The sequence below is a fragment of the Heloderma suspectum genome, chromosome 2, assembly GCF_057233095.1.
Source record: "Heloderma suspectum isolate Gila_16-S chromosome 2, 16-S_ref, whole genome shotgun sequence".
Taxonomy (NCBI): domain Eukaryota; kingdom Metazoa; phylum Chordata; class Lepidosauria; order Squamata; family Helodermatidae; genus Heloderma; species Heloderma suspectum.
The window spans coordinates 251,613,818-251,632,286 of NC_139459.1; the positions used below are offsets into that span (position 1 = coordinate 251,613,818).

Here is an 18,469-nt window from a genome sequence, read left to right on the forward strand (position 1 = left end):
AGGGCAGGAGAAGCGCAGAGGGAATGATCCCCTCCATTTTTCTCCTGCCCTGCATTGGATAGGCAGTCGCCTCCAAGTACAGAGGTGGCCGCCTATCCCCATAGGATTGTGCCCTTAAAGGTTCAGCAGTGAGTTTATTATGCAGACGCCTTTCATACCCAACTTACTTTCGTTTCTTTGCTTTAATAGGCTCGTCATCATTGGTTTCTTCTAACATTTCATGCTCTTCTTTTACTGTAAGAAAGATTTCTATTAGCATCCGTGAAGGTTCAGTCCAGACAAACTTTACCACTTATGCCAGCTTGTTACCCACATAAAGTTCTAAAAAATGCAAACCAGACAGAAAAGTTCTCTATGGAGACACATTAGTGTCTCAAGAAAGCATAATATAATGTGTAATCAATAACATATGTCACTAATATTTAGATTAAAAATTCTTCAATTCTAGAACAAGCTGTCAGAATCTAATACCTGTCAACCTCTGAGACAGAGGCTCACGTCAGTTGTAACATCAGACCATGGTTGGCTGTTGCATCTGAAAACTGAGCCATAGGCTGAACAATGAGGTTCTGGAATGATACCTCAGTCAATTTTGTGGGATGCTAAGATTCAGTTAGAGCCTGCTCTAATGAGAATGCTTAGTGGGCACAGATTCCCTGAAACCAAGGCTCAACCTAAGCATCTGTTTTCTATGTGGCCCCACTCTGTGGAACTCCCTCCCTAGGGAACTCCGCCATGCCCCCCCTTTAATGAGCTTCCGCCATGCATTAAAAACATGGTTGTTCAGGCAGGCATTTGGGGTGGGCTAGGGTAATTTTAGAAATGTGATGTTTTTAATGTTGAATTTTATTGTATAAACTGTTTTTATTGTTGTACATCGCCCAGAGTGGCTGGGTGACCGGCCAGATGGGCGATTAATAAATTTAATAAATAAAATAAATATGTGAGGGTTTAGCACTGTAACATATGAAGCAGGAACAGATGAAGTGTATGTATTTTTTTTATCACCACTGAGTAATCATAGAAATCACGCATGCATTCAAGGTAAGGGCTTCTAGATCAGAGTGATGTTTCTGCACAGCCATGACTCCTGGCATCTCTTTTTCTAGAAAAGAAGCATTATCTGAACCCAAAGGTCCACCATGATGGCCCTAAAGATCATCAGTGAAGCTGTGAGACAACCCACCCCAAGATGGGCAGTACAGAGAGTGGCAATCCAGAGTGCCAGGCTTAGGAAGTTCTGGGTCAGGTCAGGCACCCTTTCTACTGATGAAAGCAATCTCATACAAAGCAAACACAATTATTCTGTAGTAACATAGGGAAAATGTAGAGTGTGAAGCCTGATCATATATATCGTTGATAACTGATTAAAGTGAATATGAGTGTTTCAGAGTAGACACTTCAGAGTTTTGAAGCTCAAGCGAAACAGGAAAGACCTTGAATCAAAAAGGGAAAGGTAAATATGCTTCAGGCGGTACATTTGAATTGAGAGGTCTTTAACAGTTTGCTCCCAGCAGGAGTCAACACTAAGATCAAGCAGTGCTTCTATTTCTATCAGCGGTGATCTCTTCAGCCTTGAGGGCCATACGTAGTGCTAGGCGGTGGGTTGGGGGCCACACCCATGCACGTGCACATACACACACGGGAGAGGGACTGCTCTCTGAGTGCTGCTAATAGCAAGAAAGTGGATGGGGATTTCCTTTGCACTGCACATAGCAGCTGTAGCCTGCCCCCACCTGATCTATATGTTGGGAGGGGATTATGGGAGTTGTAGTCCCATACATCTGGAGGCCACCAGGTTGGAGAAGGCTGATCAAAACCATTAAAGGCAATGGGAATGAATGAGTCAGAGCTAAACAATTCAGAAGTCATTTGCATATGCCCTCTAAAAAAGAAGCTAAGGTGCAAAACGGAACCTGGAATACTTGAGGTGATGTACCTAAATCCTTCAAACCAGCCAATAGGCCTTGCCAGTATCAAAGACAAAATCAGTTCAACAGATTCTCTGACCAACTTATTATCTCTAGATGAACATGTGATCCTGCTGATGTAACAGAGGATGCTAAATGGGCACCAGACATATGCAACACTGCACTAAAAAAACTTGTAAAGGATGATAGCGCACAATGACTCCTGTTGCTACTCTTTCAGCTAGACAACGATTGTTCGAAGGCTAGTGACAAAGCAGCCAGAGATGTGGCTCCTGGTGTCAGGAGTGCCCTAGAGGCCTTTTTCAGTAGACTCCAATAGCCAACTCAAGACACAGACGAAAGGATTCTTTTCAAAGCTTTAATCCTTTTACAACTTAATGACTTTCAGATGCTAATCACCAGCGACTAAGCAAGGAACAGCAGAGTAGCTTATGCTGCGAGTAGGCAGTTGATCCCCGTTTGAAGGAGAATCACTTGAAGACCCTGAACTTATGGGCTAGGGAGAGATCCTCCCTCTTTCCCTTGGGTCCACGGGAGGCGGCCATTGCTTGCGCGCCAAACGGGCTCTATGCCTCCTTTCCGCGCCCATCACTCGTCGCTCTCTGCGTCTGCGTTGAGTGTCTAGCAAGCCCCGTTCCCACACTTTCTCACTGCTAGGATCACTATCTATCTCAGGAATGCCGGCAGGAGGAATCTCTGCCAGCTGCTGTGCCTGTGAGGGATGAGCTGGTTCCTCTCCCACGGATTGCTGATCCTCCTCAGAATCAGAACTGCTCTGGGGTTCTATCGGCTCAGTTTCCACCCTGACACCTGGTAAACATGTTAGATATATTTACCATATTTATATGGACATCCATCAACAGATATTCCCTGGGCAGCCTACAAGATGCAAGAACCCTGCTGTTTCAGACCAAGAGATATTTAGTCCAGCATCCTATTCCAAGTAGATGGACAGACAGATGCTTTCAGGAAACCCAAGCAGAGCCATGAAAGCAATAACCTTCACCCATTGCTTACGCTCCAACAACTGCCTCTGAACATGGCCATGGACTGACCTACTGTCCATGAATTTGCCTAACTTATTTCTAAAGCAGAGGTGGGGAACCGCTGGTCTCTGGGCTGCCCACAGACTTTTCAATCCAGCACACAGCCTCTCCTCTGTCTACCGTGTCTCCTTCTCCCACCTTGGTTGCTTCTCCTGGCAGCTTCTGATGTTTCTCTCCTTCACCTTTCCTGATGGAAAGGTGAATGGTGGAGGAAATGTATTTCATTAGGAGAGAAAAAAATCCCACACTCCTGTTGTAAAGCCATCACTATAAATTGATTTTGGAATCAATTGTGTAAAGATATGGATAGATTTGTGTAAGGATATGGATAGATTCCACATCCTTGTACACTGGAAAACCCATCTTGTTTTTCCTGTACTCTATCAGGCATGATAAAAATGAGGGCCAGGCATCTCCTGAACAGAGTCTTGCGCTCTCTCTCTCTCTCTCACACACACACACACACACACACACACAGAGTAAGCCTCCAGCACTGAGCTAAAGTACCCTAGTCAACCACTGGCAGGCTGCTGAGGGAACAATGTTAAGCACCTGCAGATGAGGGGCACCCTTGCAAGACCCTTTAACCACCTGAAGCAAAAAGCTTTGCCTTGGTACTCCTGACCCCTTGGCTATACTTTAGGCAATGAGTATCCTACAACAGTATCCTAGCCTTTGTAAGGCTATAGCAAGGTTGTGTCGGTTAGGGGTAGAGAATGGATCCTAGAATTGTCTTTGTCTCCCTTTTGTTATACTCCTATGACTCATGGTCTTGTAAAGGTCGAGCTGGAGACAGTGAGTGAAATCCAACTTAAGTCCTACTTAGAGTAGACCCAATGAAATGAATGGGACTTAAGTTAGTCATGAGTAACAAAATCATACTCATTTCAATGGATCTACTCTAAGTAGGACTAATGTTGGATTTTACCCAGTGGTGCCAATGGGAGTCACAGACACAGTCAACCTTAAAAATGCACATCAATGTTCCAAGTGTTTGTTCCAATGTTCCAAGACATTTCAGTAATCCTTACCACCATGCTAACAGCTAGGCCAGTCTTATTATCTTCCTAATACAAAGGAAAGCAGAGGTAGAAAGATAGTGACTTGTCTTAGAGCCCTTGAATGAGCTCATGGCTGCAAAGAATCAGGGACTCCTTGGCTCACAGCTGCATGTTCTAGATACTGGTGGGTGTAGAATGAATAGGCAAGGGTTCAGTACAAGATAGCCCTATTATTTGTATCACTGGAAAACAAGTAGAGAAAATTTACTTTGGCAGTTGGGTATTTCTTTCAGGCCTGCCTAGGCTGGGCAGAGAGCAACGAGGAAGCTGGCAGCAATTGAGATATCGTCTCTGAAGGTGGCTGTAACATCTTGCTCCTCCAGGAGCCATACAACTGCTGTGGCAGGCTTAGAGCAGCCAGGAAGAGCACGTGGCCATAGAGAGGAGGCAGTTAGAATGACTAGGAAAAAGAGAATGGGAAGACCTGCCCCCAGAACAGACAGACACATTCAGCCAAGTAGGGATTGTTGGCGAAATCTGCAACGGAATCAAATGAGTTTGGATTTCTACGAATCTGACCCACAGATTCTGCAGTGGACCAGCTTTCTCTGCTGGGTTGCATGGATTCTGCGGACTTGCAAACTGGGTTCTTTTACTGGGTATTTTGGGGGTTGGGTATTTTTTTCAAGCCTGCCCTAAGGAAGTGGAACACCCCTAAAGAGACAACACCAATGGTGTTTTTCTCCTTGGGGAGCCATTTTGGAAGGCCCTGAGGACAAGGGTATTACAGTCCAGCCACTGAATGTTATCTCGTGGATAAACTTGTTCTGGAGGTTTCCCTTTAAATATAATTGTTTGGTATCTTTTTACGTGCTTGGACCCATTATTGTGTAGGTTTTGCTGTGGGAGGGATACGGTGGTGGGGGTGGGCTGGCTATTACAGGGGACAGGACTCTAACCGTGTGCTGGCTGTTCCCCTTCTGGCCAACTGGACCTGAGATGCACTGGTGGCAGCCCCTTGGGTTGAAGGTACTGCTGCTGAATGCCAGGTCAGTTAATGGAAAAACAGCCAGCCAGAACTTGATCCTGGGTGAGAATGCTGCCTTGGCTTATATTAGAGATACCTGGTTGGACAAAGCTGGAGGTGTGTGAAACATTTTCTCTGCTTAAAAATGCAGACAAAATATGTAATCTGTGATACATTCAAAGATACACAATACTGACTAAATAAGGGCAACACTGATTTGACTCTTACTTTGTTTTTTCCCTTCATCCATTCCCTTTTTGTGAGGAGGCTCCTGAATAATTTTGTCCACATCTGCTCTTCCTATTAAGTCATCTGGTCGGTCCCACATAGACAGCCGAGTGGTAGGGTTGTAAAAAAACACACGTTCATCACCAGTCCACACCACACACCTAGAGAAAAGCAACAAATCCTAGATTGTTTATCTGTATTCAATCAATTTGTTTAATTCCTATAAGTCATTAACATATAATTTTGCACAATTTCTGCAATCCACAGGCCTTTCTCTTCATAAAACATTTTTTTTGGGGGGGAGTCCCCTGTTATGCATACTTAAGCTCCAAACATCGCAAACCTAAGCATGTTTTCTCAGAAATAAGCAACTTTAGGTTGGATCCAGATTTAGGTGGGTGCAACTGGGCTGACAGAAATGGACTTCCTCACCCTCCTCTCCACAGCAGCCCTGCCAGCCCACTGAAAATGCTACAGGGTCAGAAAACGTATTAGAGAGTCAGGAAATCCTGCTGAATGGGGGCACTGTGGTGAGGGGTTCTCCAAAAATCAGATGGGAGGCATCTTCCTTGAGTGGAGCCCTTCTGTTCATTGAAGGCAGATCCTGGATCCAACCCACTATAATCAGTGGGCCTACTTCCAGAAAAATGTGCATGGGATTATAGTCGAAATCCATAGCGCCAAACTGTGCCTGACTCTATATTGGACTGTGTCCTCTATGTTTTGTGGCTTGGGTGCAGAGCCCTCATCATGCTGATGGAAGGGCTCCTTCTATCCATGGAAGACTTTTGATTCAGTGGAGCTTTTCCGCTGGAGGAACTGTGGAGGAAGTGATCTTTGTTGATTCCCCCTCTCCATGAAGTCCTCTATGCCCCACAATCTGCTCCGAAGAATTGAGCCTCAACCAGTGTTTCATGAATTTGCTAATAAGTTCAGAACTGATCGTGAGCTTCGGAGCATGTGGTCTGTATCTAAACAATGCTATTTCCGTACATGTGCTGAGCTAGTTGTATTTTTTGCTTATGGTAAACTGTGATGTCACTTTACCCCACAACCAATTATGTCAGCACATTCTCTCTCTTACTTTCACTGGATCGGATTTGGGTCATTGTTGTTTGTAAGTACTCTTATTTTGTTCAGTAAGTAAATGTGTATTTTACTTACTGCTGCTGGTGGGTGGAGTTTTTCTGTGAGAGGGCAGGCAAAACAACCAGTCAGGAAGGGGGACATAACATGGTGATGCATGATGTCAGGATCCACCATGTGTTTTCAGACTACAGCTCCCAAGATGCACTTATATACTGTGCATCTGCAAAAGCTCGCTTGCATGGAACGAGAATTCGTATTAAGGGAGAACTCTTGTCCAAGCTTACATGGGTGAGTTCTTTATTATCTGAGGAAATAACCAATTCACCCAGGGTAAGATTGCCCATCACTACATATCAGTAGGGGTAATCTTAAAAATTATTTATAACACATTAATCTTTCAATTTGAGAAAAATGGCTACGTACCATGGAGTACCAGGAATAGGGGTAGTAGCCACAGGTTTTGCTTTTTGAGCTGCCTTTTCTTCTTCAGTCATTTCTTCTTCTTTTGGCTCCTGGTGAGACCGAAGGTTGTAGAAATCAATTAGAGTCTAAGATCAGCTACTTGGTCGTATCCAATGTAAACCTAGAGGAAAAAGCTTTGTAGCATTGTTTCACTAGTGGTTGCACAAGCACTAGTAGAACAATTAGCATTAGCAGTACCTAGTGTTATTTATTTATGTCTTCCTATACCACCTTTCCAGGACCAACCAAGGTGGTTTAGAAAAAGTAATGAAGTCGTAATTATTATATTTATTTCTTATTTGTTTATTAAATTTCTTAATCGCCCATCTGGCCGGTCACACGGCCACTCTGGGCAATGTACAACAGTACAATTTAAAACAGTAAAATTACACATTAAACATTATTTAAAAATACCTTAACGCACCCCAAATGCCTGCCTGAATAACCAAGTTTTCAGTGCGTGGCGGAAGCTCATTAAAGAGGGGGGCATGGTGGAGTCCCCCAGGGAGAGAGTTCCACAGAGTGGGGGCCACCACAGAGAAGGCCCTCTCCCTCATCCTCACCAGCCTAGCTGTCCTGGCTGATGGGACAGAGAGAAGGCCATCCGAGGCTGATCTTGTTGGGCGGCCTGTCTGGTGTTGCTGGAGGCACTCCTTGAGATAGGCTGGGCCGGAACCGTATAGGGTTTTAAAGGTCAAAACCAATACCATGAATTTGGCTTGGAAAACAACTAGTAGCCAGCGCATTACACTCAGTGTAATGAGTTCTGAAAGTGCTTATGCAAATGAAATTGAAGTATTAGATTTGACATTTGTGTGAGGATGAAAACTGGATTTCCGCAAGCTGTAGAAGCTTTGCGTTAGTGGAATGACACCTCTGGATACAACCTTTTGTATCTGTGTTGAAGCTAACAACACAAAGGATAAAGAGGCAGTATTCAGAACAAAATAAATGGGAAGGATTCTCTCCATATAGAAAGCTAAAGACAGATATTTTGGAAGACAGTATACTCTAGGAGACACCTAAGTATAGTGAATGTATAAGACAATTTTCTGTCAAATTTTCTGTCAATTTTCTGTCAAAAAAAGTCTGTTCATATTGGGGTTTAAGAAACACTACGTAAAAATTTAGAAAAATAATACCTGTGTTAAAACCTCAGCAATATAAAACCTGTCAAAGTTTGATGTATCTTTTTGCTTTCTATGTTCTTTGTCACTTGCAGAAACTGTACAATACCACTTCTTTAAATTGTTTAAATGTAATTGACAAGTTTTCAATATTTAAGACATTGCACCTGTGCTTTAAAAAAAAAAAACAGCTCCCCCCACACTCCCTGTAACTCAAAAATCCTGCTACTATTCACAATACTGGCTTTCTGTTGTATTTTTAAAAATAACTTAATATTCTTCTAATCAGTTCCTAAAATATAAGAACACATTATTCAATCAGAAAGCTGTCAATATGTTTCAGACATTATACAAAGTGAAGAGCAAATAAGTTCTTTTATTTGAAGATGACTGGATTAAGTTTAACTTTCTCTCTATTATATTCTTTGTCCCCAGCTTTGTTTTTACATGCCAATAGAGTAAACTAATGCTAAATTCCTGGTGGAGTTGGATCTCATTTGGCCAGTCACTCCCAGCAGAAGTGGGGGACCCATTAAAATGGTTTGCCCCCAGACGCTTATGGAATCTGATGGATTTCTGAATGCTCAGGGGATTTTCCAGTAGCTAGAGATGGCGATTCTGTTTAAATCTTTGTCATGCTGTGGGGAGGCGTGATGGGCCACTGACATACTTGCTCCTGAGTGCCCTCTTTGGTACTTCACAGGTACTGGGAAGTTCAGATGGGTCCCTGGTGTACCGAAACAGGCCTGAAGATGGCTGGAGCTCAAGTCTTGCCATGAAGGTGACCAGACATGTGAAAAAGCATAATCACACCTACGTTGTAACAGTGAAGGCAGCAAAGGCTTATTTTGCCACCTCCACTGCATCCTTGAGTAGCCATCCAAGCTGAGCCCTTTTGAGTTGTCTGGGGGTTGCTTTAATCTATCTTAGCGAATACAGTACTGGAGCCCTCTAGAGGCTCATTGTGACAAGTCTGTCAAACACTTTGAGGACAAAATTCATGCTGACTTGAATGCTACTACAGATACAGTGCCTGTTGAGGTGTCCAGTACATCGTCTTGTCCTGTTTTGTGGGATCGATTTGTTTTGACGCCTCAGGATGTGGACAAGACGCCTGCATCTGTGTGACCCACCACATGCTCTCTTGACCCTGGCCCATCATCGCTTCTTCAAGCTCGCTGCGAGGGACTGGCAGGGTGGATTAAGGGAGTATGGAATGCATCGTTGCCTGATGGTGTGGTCCGTGCTGCCTTGGAAGAGGTGGTGGTACAACCACTCCTGAAAAAGCCCTCCCTGGATCCAGAGAGTTATACTAAGTATTGTATGGTCACAAATACCCCCTTTTGGGATAAGGTGCTCGAGACAGCAGTGATGAGCTGTCTGAGATGCAGCTGCTCTTGGATGAAACTGATTACCCAGTCTGGGTTCAGGCCCAGTTTTAAGACAGACCCGGTCCTGGTTGCCCTGATGGATGACCTTCTTCTGTAGAGAGACAGGGGGAGCATGACCTGTTACTTCTTGATTTCCCAGCAGCTTTTGATACCATTGACTCTTGTATCCTCCTGGACCGTCTCCATGAGTTAGGGGCACTGTTCTACAACGGCTTGGCTCGGTTCCAGAGAACAACAGCAGGTGACTGTACCTCAGCTCCCTGACAGCTAAACTGTGAGGTGCCACAGGACACTAGGAACATAGGAAGCTGCCTTATACTGAACCAGACCACTGGTCACTCTAGCCCAATACTGTCAACACTAACTGGTAGCAATGCACCAGGGTTTCAGACAGGAATTTTTCCTAGCCCTACCTGAAGGAACTGGGGCTTGTATCTGGGACTTTCTGTATGCAAAGGAGGTGCTCTACCACTGAGCTACAACCCCTCCCACTATTTTGTCCCCAGTGCTGTTCAACATCTATATAATGCCACTGGGAGTGGTCATTAGATCTGGGGCAAGGTGTTATCAGTATGCTGATGACATCCAGCTCTATTTCTCTGTGACATCTGAATCAGGAGACGCTGCATTTTATGAACTGATGCCTAGATGCAATTATTGGCTGGATGAGGGCTAATAAACTGAATCCTGATAACCCCTATGAGTGGGCAGTTCCCAGGTCCAGGAATTGGGTTGTTTTCATGTTCTGGATGGGGTTCCTGTTCTGGACAGGGTTGCACTCCCTCTGAAGGAACAGGTATGTAGTCTGGGGGAGCTCCTGGACCCATCTTTATCACTGGAGGCCCAGGTGACCTCAATGGCCCATTACCACCTTTAACTAGTGTGCCAACTACACCCATTGCTGGATAGGAATAGCCTACCCACTGTGATCCATGCACAGGTAACCTCACAACTAGACTATGATAATGTGCTCTATGTGGGGCTCACCTTGTGCCTGGTTCGGAAGCTGCAGCTAGTGCAGAATGCAGTGGCTAGCGCGCTCAGTGGCATGCCTAGCTATACACGTATTACATGTGTTAAAAAAAATTGCAATGGCTGCCTATTAGCTACTGAGTCATGTTCAAGGTTCTGTTGTTAACATAAAAAGTTCTAAATGAGTCAGGACTAGGATAGCTAGACAGCTTTCTCCTACATTCACCAAGCTGACCCGAGATCTTCTAAGGAGGACTTACTGGTGGTTAAACAACCAATGGAACATCACCAGGTAACAGCATGTAAGTGGGCCTTCTCAACAGTGGCATCCACCATTTGGAACACTCCTGCATATGGTTCAGGAGGCAGAAACTGGTAGGGTTCAAATGCCTCTCAAAAATGTACTTTTTCACACAGGCTTTCCCTGACCTGTAATGGATCTCACTGCCCTGTTTTATTGTCATATTTGTTGTAAAGTTTTAAATTATTTATCTATTGTATCACACACACACACACACACACACACACTTTAATGTGAACCACTTAGGTCTTTTAAAAAAATATCAAGTGATATAGAAGTATAATAAATAAATGAATAAATAAATAAATTAACCTGTAGATGTGTTAGCTGCGTTAGGTCTTTTACCTCCTTTATAAGTTCCTTGATAGGTTCAACTTTGGGTTCCTCCTCTTCTGTCTCCATAGGCAATGGTTCCTCAGGAGGTTCTTTAATGCTTTCTTTCATCTTCTCTTCTACTTTTTCTAGGAAGAAATATCATTTATTTACTTTCCACTTTCTGTAAATTCAAAATTACTATACCTGTTTTCTCATCAGCGTAATTTTCATAATTGGTCTTCAACAAAGCCACTCACTAACAAACCAGGGATGAGAGAGACTTTGATCTTGGTGAGTAAGTATACCCAGGGAGGGAGGTTGTAGTATAGCAGCTAACTTTCGCGGCCAGAAAAAACTGGAATAGATTTTTGGGAAAGAGCCTATTGTCCAGTTATGAATGGCATCAGCAAGTTTCCTTCCCCCCTACCTTTCCTTTCTGGAAATACTGCAGAACCAAATTGTGGGCTGGGGTGGGGGCAGCTAGCCGCACCATTTTCAGTTGCTCTCCGGTTCTGCTCAGTTTTGTGTTTCTCTCCCTCTCTTTGGGGGATGCTTCCTCTACCCAGTCTTTTTTGCTTCCCTCTCCAAGTACTATGCTCCACCTTTGCAGCCCTGGCCTCCACCCCTCACCCTGAGAAAATATTCCTTCCAAATACCTGCCAATCAACAAACTTCATTCCAACTGCAGGTAAACGTTTTTAAAAATAGGAAGGTTTGCTTTGGAAATTGACTGACTGGATGAGAGAAGGCAGAGGAACATTTCAAAAGTTTATTTTCAATGCTGTCATCCCAATGACAGAAGCAGTTCCGTCAATGGAACTGGGAGGGGGTGATACCCCACCGCAGCCCTCCGTGTGCCCTCAAAATCTGCCCCAGAAGGTTGTGAAACCCCCCTAGAGCCGATTTTCAGTTAGCACAAAGGGTTGCATGGGGGAGCAAGAAGAAAGGTCCCACTACGCAGAGTTCTACCAGCACGATGTAACCCAAATTCCCCTTTTACTTCCCTTGGCATCTCTACTTCTGCAGCATTTCACCATTTTCCAGTTTCACTCTCATTCCTCCTTTCCACACCAGAAAGGAAAAAAAAAAGGCTGATTAAGGCAACAATGATTGTGTTGTGAAAAGGAGCTGCGGGGAAGAAGAAAAATCTGGAGCAAAATTAGGAAGGGAATTGAGAATAAAACTGCCAATATCATACTGCCTTTATACAAATCTATGGTGCGACCACACTTAGGATACTATATACAGTTCTGTTCACCACACCTAAAAAGAGATACAGCTGGAAAAAGTGCAGAAAAGGGCAACTAAAATGATCAAGGGGCTGGAGCAACTCCCCTATGAGGGAAGGTTACAACAGCTGGGATTGTTTAGCTTGGAGAAAAGGAGGGTAAGGGGAAACATGATAGAGGTGTACAAAATTATGCATGGTGTAGAGAATGTGGATAGGGAGACATTTTCCCCTCTCTCATAATACTAGAACCCGGGGTCATCCATGAAACTGATTGGTGGGAGAGTCAGGACAAATAAAAGGAAGGACTTTGTCAAAAGTCAAAGTCCTTTGTCATAGTTAAACTACGGCATTCGCTACCATAAGACAATGTGATGGCCACAAATTTGGATGGCTTTAAAAGGGGGTTAGACAAATTCCTGGAGGAGAAGGCTATCAATGGCTATGACTCCTGATGGCTATGTGCTACCTCCAGTATTAGAGGCACTATGCCTATATACACCATTGCTGGGAACGTGGGCGGGAGGGTGCAGTTGCACTCAAGTCCTGCTTGTGGGTTCCTGGTTGACAGATGGCTGGCCACTGTGGGAACGGAATGCTGGACTAGATGGACCTTTGATCTGATCCACCATGGCTCTTCTTATGTTCTTATGTAGGTCAGAAATTACCATAGTTGCTTGCCTCAGAAAGAAGTACAGTAATAGAGATACATCTGAGAAGGAATGGTTGGGTGGGAAAATTTGGATCTACGATTTTCAGTTTGAGATGCTGTGACAGCATCCAGGAAAAAATATTTGGTCAGGTAGAAATATGGGATTGGACAGATGTTGAAATATCAGTGAGGAAAAATAGATCTATGATCGATACCGCAACGATAGTAGCTGAAACCATGAAAATAAAGGACAAAAATGAGAGACAAACAATGACAAAGTCAGAGAAGACAGAAAATTGCTGGATAGGAGGAAACTCTGGAACATAAACAACACTTCAAAAACAAACAAGAGGGAGCCGGATTCCAAGTCAACAAAATGATTAACAAGTCTCTAAGAGGCATAAGACAGGACAAGAAAAAAGAGTATAAGAGACTTAGTTATCAGAGGAAGTCTAATTTAATTTAATGTATCTTCTTCTATGGCAAACCATTCAACATCACAGTAATTCAAGTCTATGCCCCAACCACTGAGGCCGAAGAAGCTGAGGTTGATCGGTTCTATGAAGACCTACAACACCTTCTAGAACTAACACCAAAAAAAGATGTCCTCTTCATCATAGGGGATTGGAATGCTAAAGTAGGAAGTCAAGAAATCACCGGGATAACAGGCAGGCATGGCCTGGGTGTACAAAATGAAGCAGGACAAAAGCTAATAGAGTTTTGCCAAGAGAACACGCTGATCATAGCAAACACTCTTTTCCAACAGCACAAGAGGCGACTCTACACATGGACGTCACCAGATGGTCAATATAGAAATCAGATTGATTATGTCCTTTGCAGCCAAAGATGGAGAAGCTCCATACAGTCAGTCAAAACAAGACCTGGAGCTGACTGTGGCTCAGATCATGAGCTGCTTCTTGCAAAATTTCGGCTGAAATTGAAGAACGTCGGGAAAACCACTAAACCGTTCAGGTATGACCTAAATCATATCCCTGATGAATATACAGTGGAGGTGAGGAATAGATTTCAGGGATTAGACCTGATAGACAGAGTGCCTGAGGAACTATGGACGGAGGTCCGTAACATTGTTCAGGAGGCAGCAACTCAATCCATCCCAAAGAAAAAGAAATGCAAGAAAGCAAAGTGGCTGTCTGATGAGGCTTTACAAGTAGCTCACGAAAGAAAGGAAGCGAAAAGCAAGGGAGAAAGGGGAAGATATACCCAACTGAATGCAGAGTGCCAGAGAATAGCAAGGAGAGACAAGAAGGCCTTCTTAAATGAACAATGCAAAGAAATTGAGGAAAACAATAGAATGGGAAAGACTAGAGATGTCTTCAAGAAAATTGGAGATCTCAAGGGAACGTTTTGTGCAAAGACGGGCATGATAAAGGACAAAGAAGGCAGGGACCTAACAGAAGCAGATGAGATTAAGAAGAGGTGGCAAGAATACACAGAAGAACTATACAGGAAAGATCTGAATGTCCCTGATAGCCCTGATAGCCAAGATAGTGCGGTCACTGAACTTGAGCCGGACATCCTAGAGAGTGAAGTCAAGTGGGCCTTAGGAAGCATTAGTAAAAACAAAGCTAGCGGAGATGACAGTATTCCAGCCGAGCTATTTAAAATCCTAAAAGATGATGCTGTTAAAGTGCTGCATTCAATATGCCAACAAATCTGGAACACTCAACAGTGGCCACAAGACTGGAAAAGGTCAGTTTACATTCCAATTCCAAAGAAGGGCAACGCCAAAGAGTGTTCAAACTACCGCACAATTGCGCTCATTTCACATGCCAGCAAGGTGATGCTCAAAATCCTACAAGCTAGGCTTCAGCAGTATGCGAACCGAGAACTACCGGAAGTACAAGCTGGGTTTCGAAGAGGCAGAGGAACTAGAGATCAAATCGCCAACATTCGCTGCATCATGGAGAAAGCAAGAGAATTCCAGAAAAACGTCTATTTCTGCTTCATTGACTACGCTAAAGCCTTTGATTGTGTGGATCACAACAAACTGTGGCAAATTCTGAAAGTGATGGGAGTACCAGACCACCTTACCTGTCTCCTGAGAAACCTGTACGAAGGTCAAGAAGCAACAGTCAGAACCAGACATGGAACAACCGATTGGTTCAAAATTGGGAAAGGAGTACGACAAGGCTGCATATTGTCACCCTGCTTATTTAACTTATATGCAGAGTACATCATGAGAAATGCCGGGTTGGATGAATCAGAGGTCGGAATTAAGATTGCTGGGAGAATTATCAACAACCTCCGATATGCAGATGATACCACCCTAATGGCAGAAAGCGAAGAGGATCTCAAGAGCCTCTTGTTGAGGGTGAAAGAGGAGAGTGCAAAAGCTGGTTTGAAACTCAACATTAAAAAAACGAAGATCATGGCATCTGGCCCCATCACTTCCTGGCATATAGAAGGGGAAGAAATGGAAGCAGTGACAGATTTTACTTTCTTGGGCTCCAAGATCACCGCAGACGGTGACTGTAGCCATGAAATTAAAAGACGCTTGCTCCTTGGGAGGAAAGCTATGGCCAACCTAGACAGCATAGTAAGAAGCAGAGACATCACCTTGCCGACAAAGGTCCGTCTAATCAAAGCTATGGTTTTCCCAGTAGTAATGTATGGCTGTGAGAGCTGGACTATAAGGAAGGCTGAGCGCCGAAGAATTGATGCTTTCGAACTGTGGTGCTGGAGAAGACTCATACGAGTCCCCTGGACTGTAAGGAGGTCAAATCAGTCCATCCTAAAGGAAATCAACCCTGAGTGCTCATTGGAAGGACAGATAATGAAGCTGAAGCTCAAATATTTTGGCCAGCTAATGCGAAGAGAAAACTCCCTGGAAAAGACCCTGATGCTGGGAAAGACTGAAGGCAAAAGGAGAAGGGGACGGCAGAGGATGAGATGGCTAGATAGCATCACAGATGCAATGAATATGAACTTGAGCACGCTCCGGGAGAGAGCGCAGGACAGGAAGGCCTGGCGTGCTATGGTCCATGGGGTCACGAAGAGTCGGACACGACTGAACAACATCTTCTTCTATTATATTTAAAGAAAGAAATCTATTTCACTACTTTCTCCCTTTTCAGAACTTCAGTGAATATGAAGAATGCAACTTCCTTATAATGCTTACATGGTCAAGCACTAAGGTAGTCATTAGTAGTTACTGGTTACATGGAAACGTATTTCTACAATCACTTTCTTACTACATATGGTAAGGAATGGAGCTATGATGGCGCGGAACCATCACCACCACCCGGAAAAAAACCTGTTTTTCCCCTTTTCCCCCTAACCATCATATTTGTTTTCCCCCGAAAAACTGAACAGCTTTGGATTATGAAATATTTTCTTTTAGAATTTAAGACAAGGTACTCATACATTGTTACCCAGCCTTTATTCCCTGCAAAATGATGTCTAAAAACTATGTAATAAGAACACTTTTATAGGAAGACTAGAGAGGTAAAATGCCTGGAAATAAGGAAGCAATGGAGATTTTTTTTTTAATGCTCTAAGATTCCCAGCATAATTATTTCTTCCATTCTTTCTTAAAATTATTGATATAATTTATCTTTTACTGACAGACATTTAGGGATGCTCCAAGTTACGCTCAGTTTCCCAACATGTGAGTAGTCACCATACCATACGGAAGAAAATGTGCATTCTTGAGAGTATGGGTTTTGTTCTACAGAGTTCTGTGTTTCTGGGCTTGTTCTGGTTAGATACTGTAGCAGACAATTAATGCAGTTCTAATCTAAAACCTACATGTGAAAAAAAAACACACTGTAGGTTATCCTACCGTTGTCACCAGATGCAATGGAACAGCATGTGGGTTATCCCACCTATGTGTCTTACAGAACAACCACCACCTGTGAGGCCTGGGTCTATAAAACTCACTGCCACAGTTATTAATAAATTCTCAACTAGACCTCACTACTAGGAATGCTGCCTCAGCTATAAAACCTTTTAACTGCTGCCACTAGAATAAACTCTCTCTACCTCAAAGAAACTCAGTAGCCTAGTTCCTATGGTGTAGGCATGGGACTGACACTACCGCTAGAGTCCACCTTTCATGAACAAAAAATGCACAAAAAATAAGATGTTCATTAACAGAAATGCACAAAAATGAATAAAATGCCACTCTTCAAATAATACACTGAGATTGCTTAAAGGTTCTTTAAGCTGGCTGGGGAATGCTGGGAGTTGTAGGATTTTTTTCTGTCTAAACATGCATAGGATTGCACCCTTAGATCTGTAAAAAGAGGTACAAAATGTATTGCTTATGTTTCAATTTTTCCAAAAAGTTCCATTTAAAAAAACTTGGGGAAAAATGTGTCCCCTGCATCTCACAATTTCTGGAACTTTTACATCTCTAGGAAGGAACAGAATGAATGTCAACAACGTTCGTAATCACAACGGATAACACCACTCCAAAACTGAATACTTTACCTTTTTCCTTCAGTTCTTGAGGCTTCTCCCATGTTGATTCCAGTGTCCTATTGTTATAGTAGTAAGTCTTCCCATCGGCTGTTTTGTACTCTGTCCATTCAGAGACTGCTGTTGCTCCAGCCAATGTAGCAGGTGAAGCGGCAATAGCAACCTGAGGATGGATCATAGGTACAATAGGAGGGGCCATTCCTGGCAAGACACCTACATAAGGAGCAATAAAAAAACAAGTACTGATAAAGTATCATTTTGTGAATCAGAAGCACCAAACTGAAATTAGCAAATACAACAGCTTATAAAAAAAAATGAAGCTATTAATGTTGGAAGTAGATATATTCCATCTAAACTGTTTTCCCATGTAACTGACCTATAATTCTTGGACATTACCTAATCGCTAGTGCCCCTTGGTCAGCTGTTTACAGCACAAAATGTAGTCAGTATGTTATGTATTGTGTGAAGTTGCACCATTTTATCAGTGTTGAGAAATAGGTTATTTCCAATTCAATACACTATATATAAAGATGAGCCTTAAATAAAGATGGGAAGTGATTTACTTCTCTTGAAAGTGAAAACACTGGTGAGGAGTAGTAAAGTAAAAAAAGAAAAACCAGCTTCTCCAGTGTAGCTACAGAGTTATCAGGGAATCATCTGTCTTTTTTCTCTAGCAAGGCAGACCCACACATGCAAGCAGGGTTTCCCCAATGCTAAGGAAGGGAAAAGAGCCCTGTGCACTCACTGAACTCCATCTACCACTGATGGCAGCAGCCGTTTTTTGGACTCGGGATCAGATGTTTAGGTGCCCATGCAGCCTGGTGGGGCTTCCAGCCTTGGGTTAATGTATTTGAAAGCTTTGTAGTGACTTTCAGAGAAATATTTTAGTTCTAAATGATAAAATACATTTTATTTTTTGACCTGAACTTTATGTGGCATGGCTTTACAAGGATAAAAAGATGTCAAGTTAAATTAAGGACAGAATGATTCCCTCTGCTTAGTTATGATGAAGTGCAAGGAATATATTGATTTAATTTTAAGTTTTTCTCAATTGGATTGTAGATTTTTTTTGCTTTTAAGTGTCTTTATATAAGGTTTTTGATGTTAACAGGTTTAGTGCTACTTAGCTTTTCAACTGAGTAGAAATGCAGACTACCAACTGCTACATGTATCTAGAACGACCTTTAAAATGTTGATTTAAAAATTACATACACATATACACATACACAAGCACACTAACATGCAAACGAAGTCTGATC

The 18,469-nt window shown here is 43.0% G+C and overlaps 1 protein-coding gene across 20 annotated transcripts in view; it reads right to left on the minus strand.

The window, feature by feature from the left end:
- The window catches only part of TCERG1 (transcription elongation regulator 1), a 55,299-nt gene that overhangs the window by 22,280 nt on the left and 14,550 nt on the right, over positions 1-18,469 (minus strand). For 11 of the 20 annotated variants that reach the window (XR_014788380.1, XM_084838734.1, XM_084838729.1 and 8 more), the window contains 5 exons: positions 17,223-17,423; positions 10,888-11,036; positions 6,746-6,834; positions 5,234-5,394; positions 168-234 (listed from right to left, as the gene is read on the minus strand). Coding sequence is in view for 19 of the 20 variants with exons in the window: in XM_084838734.1 (XP_084694860.1) it covers positions 168-234; positions 5,234-5,394; positions 6,746-6,834; positions 10,888-11,036; positions 17,223-17,423 (667 nt within the window). In the remaining variant the exon portion in view is untranslated. The remainder of the gene's footprint in view (positions 1-167; positions 235-5,233; positions 5,395-6,745; positions 6,835-10,887; positions 11,037-17,222; positions 17,424-18,469) is intronic. The other 9 variants (XM_084838745.1, XM_084838731.1, XM_084838732.1 and 6 more) reach the window with 1 other exon arrangement.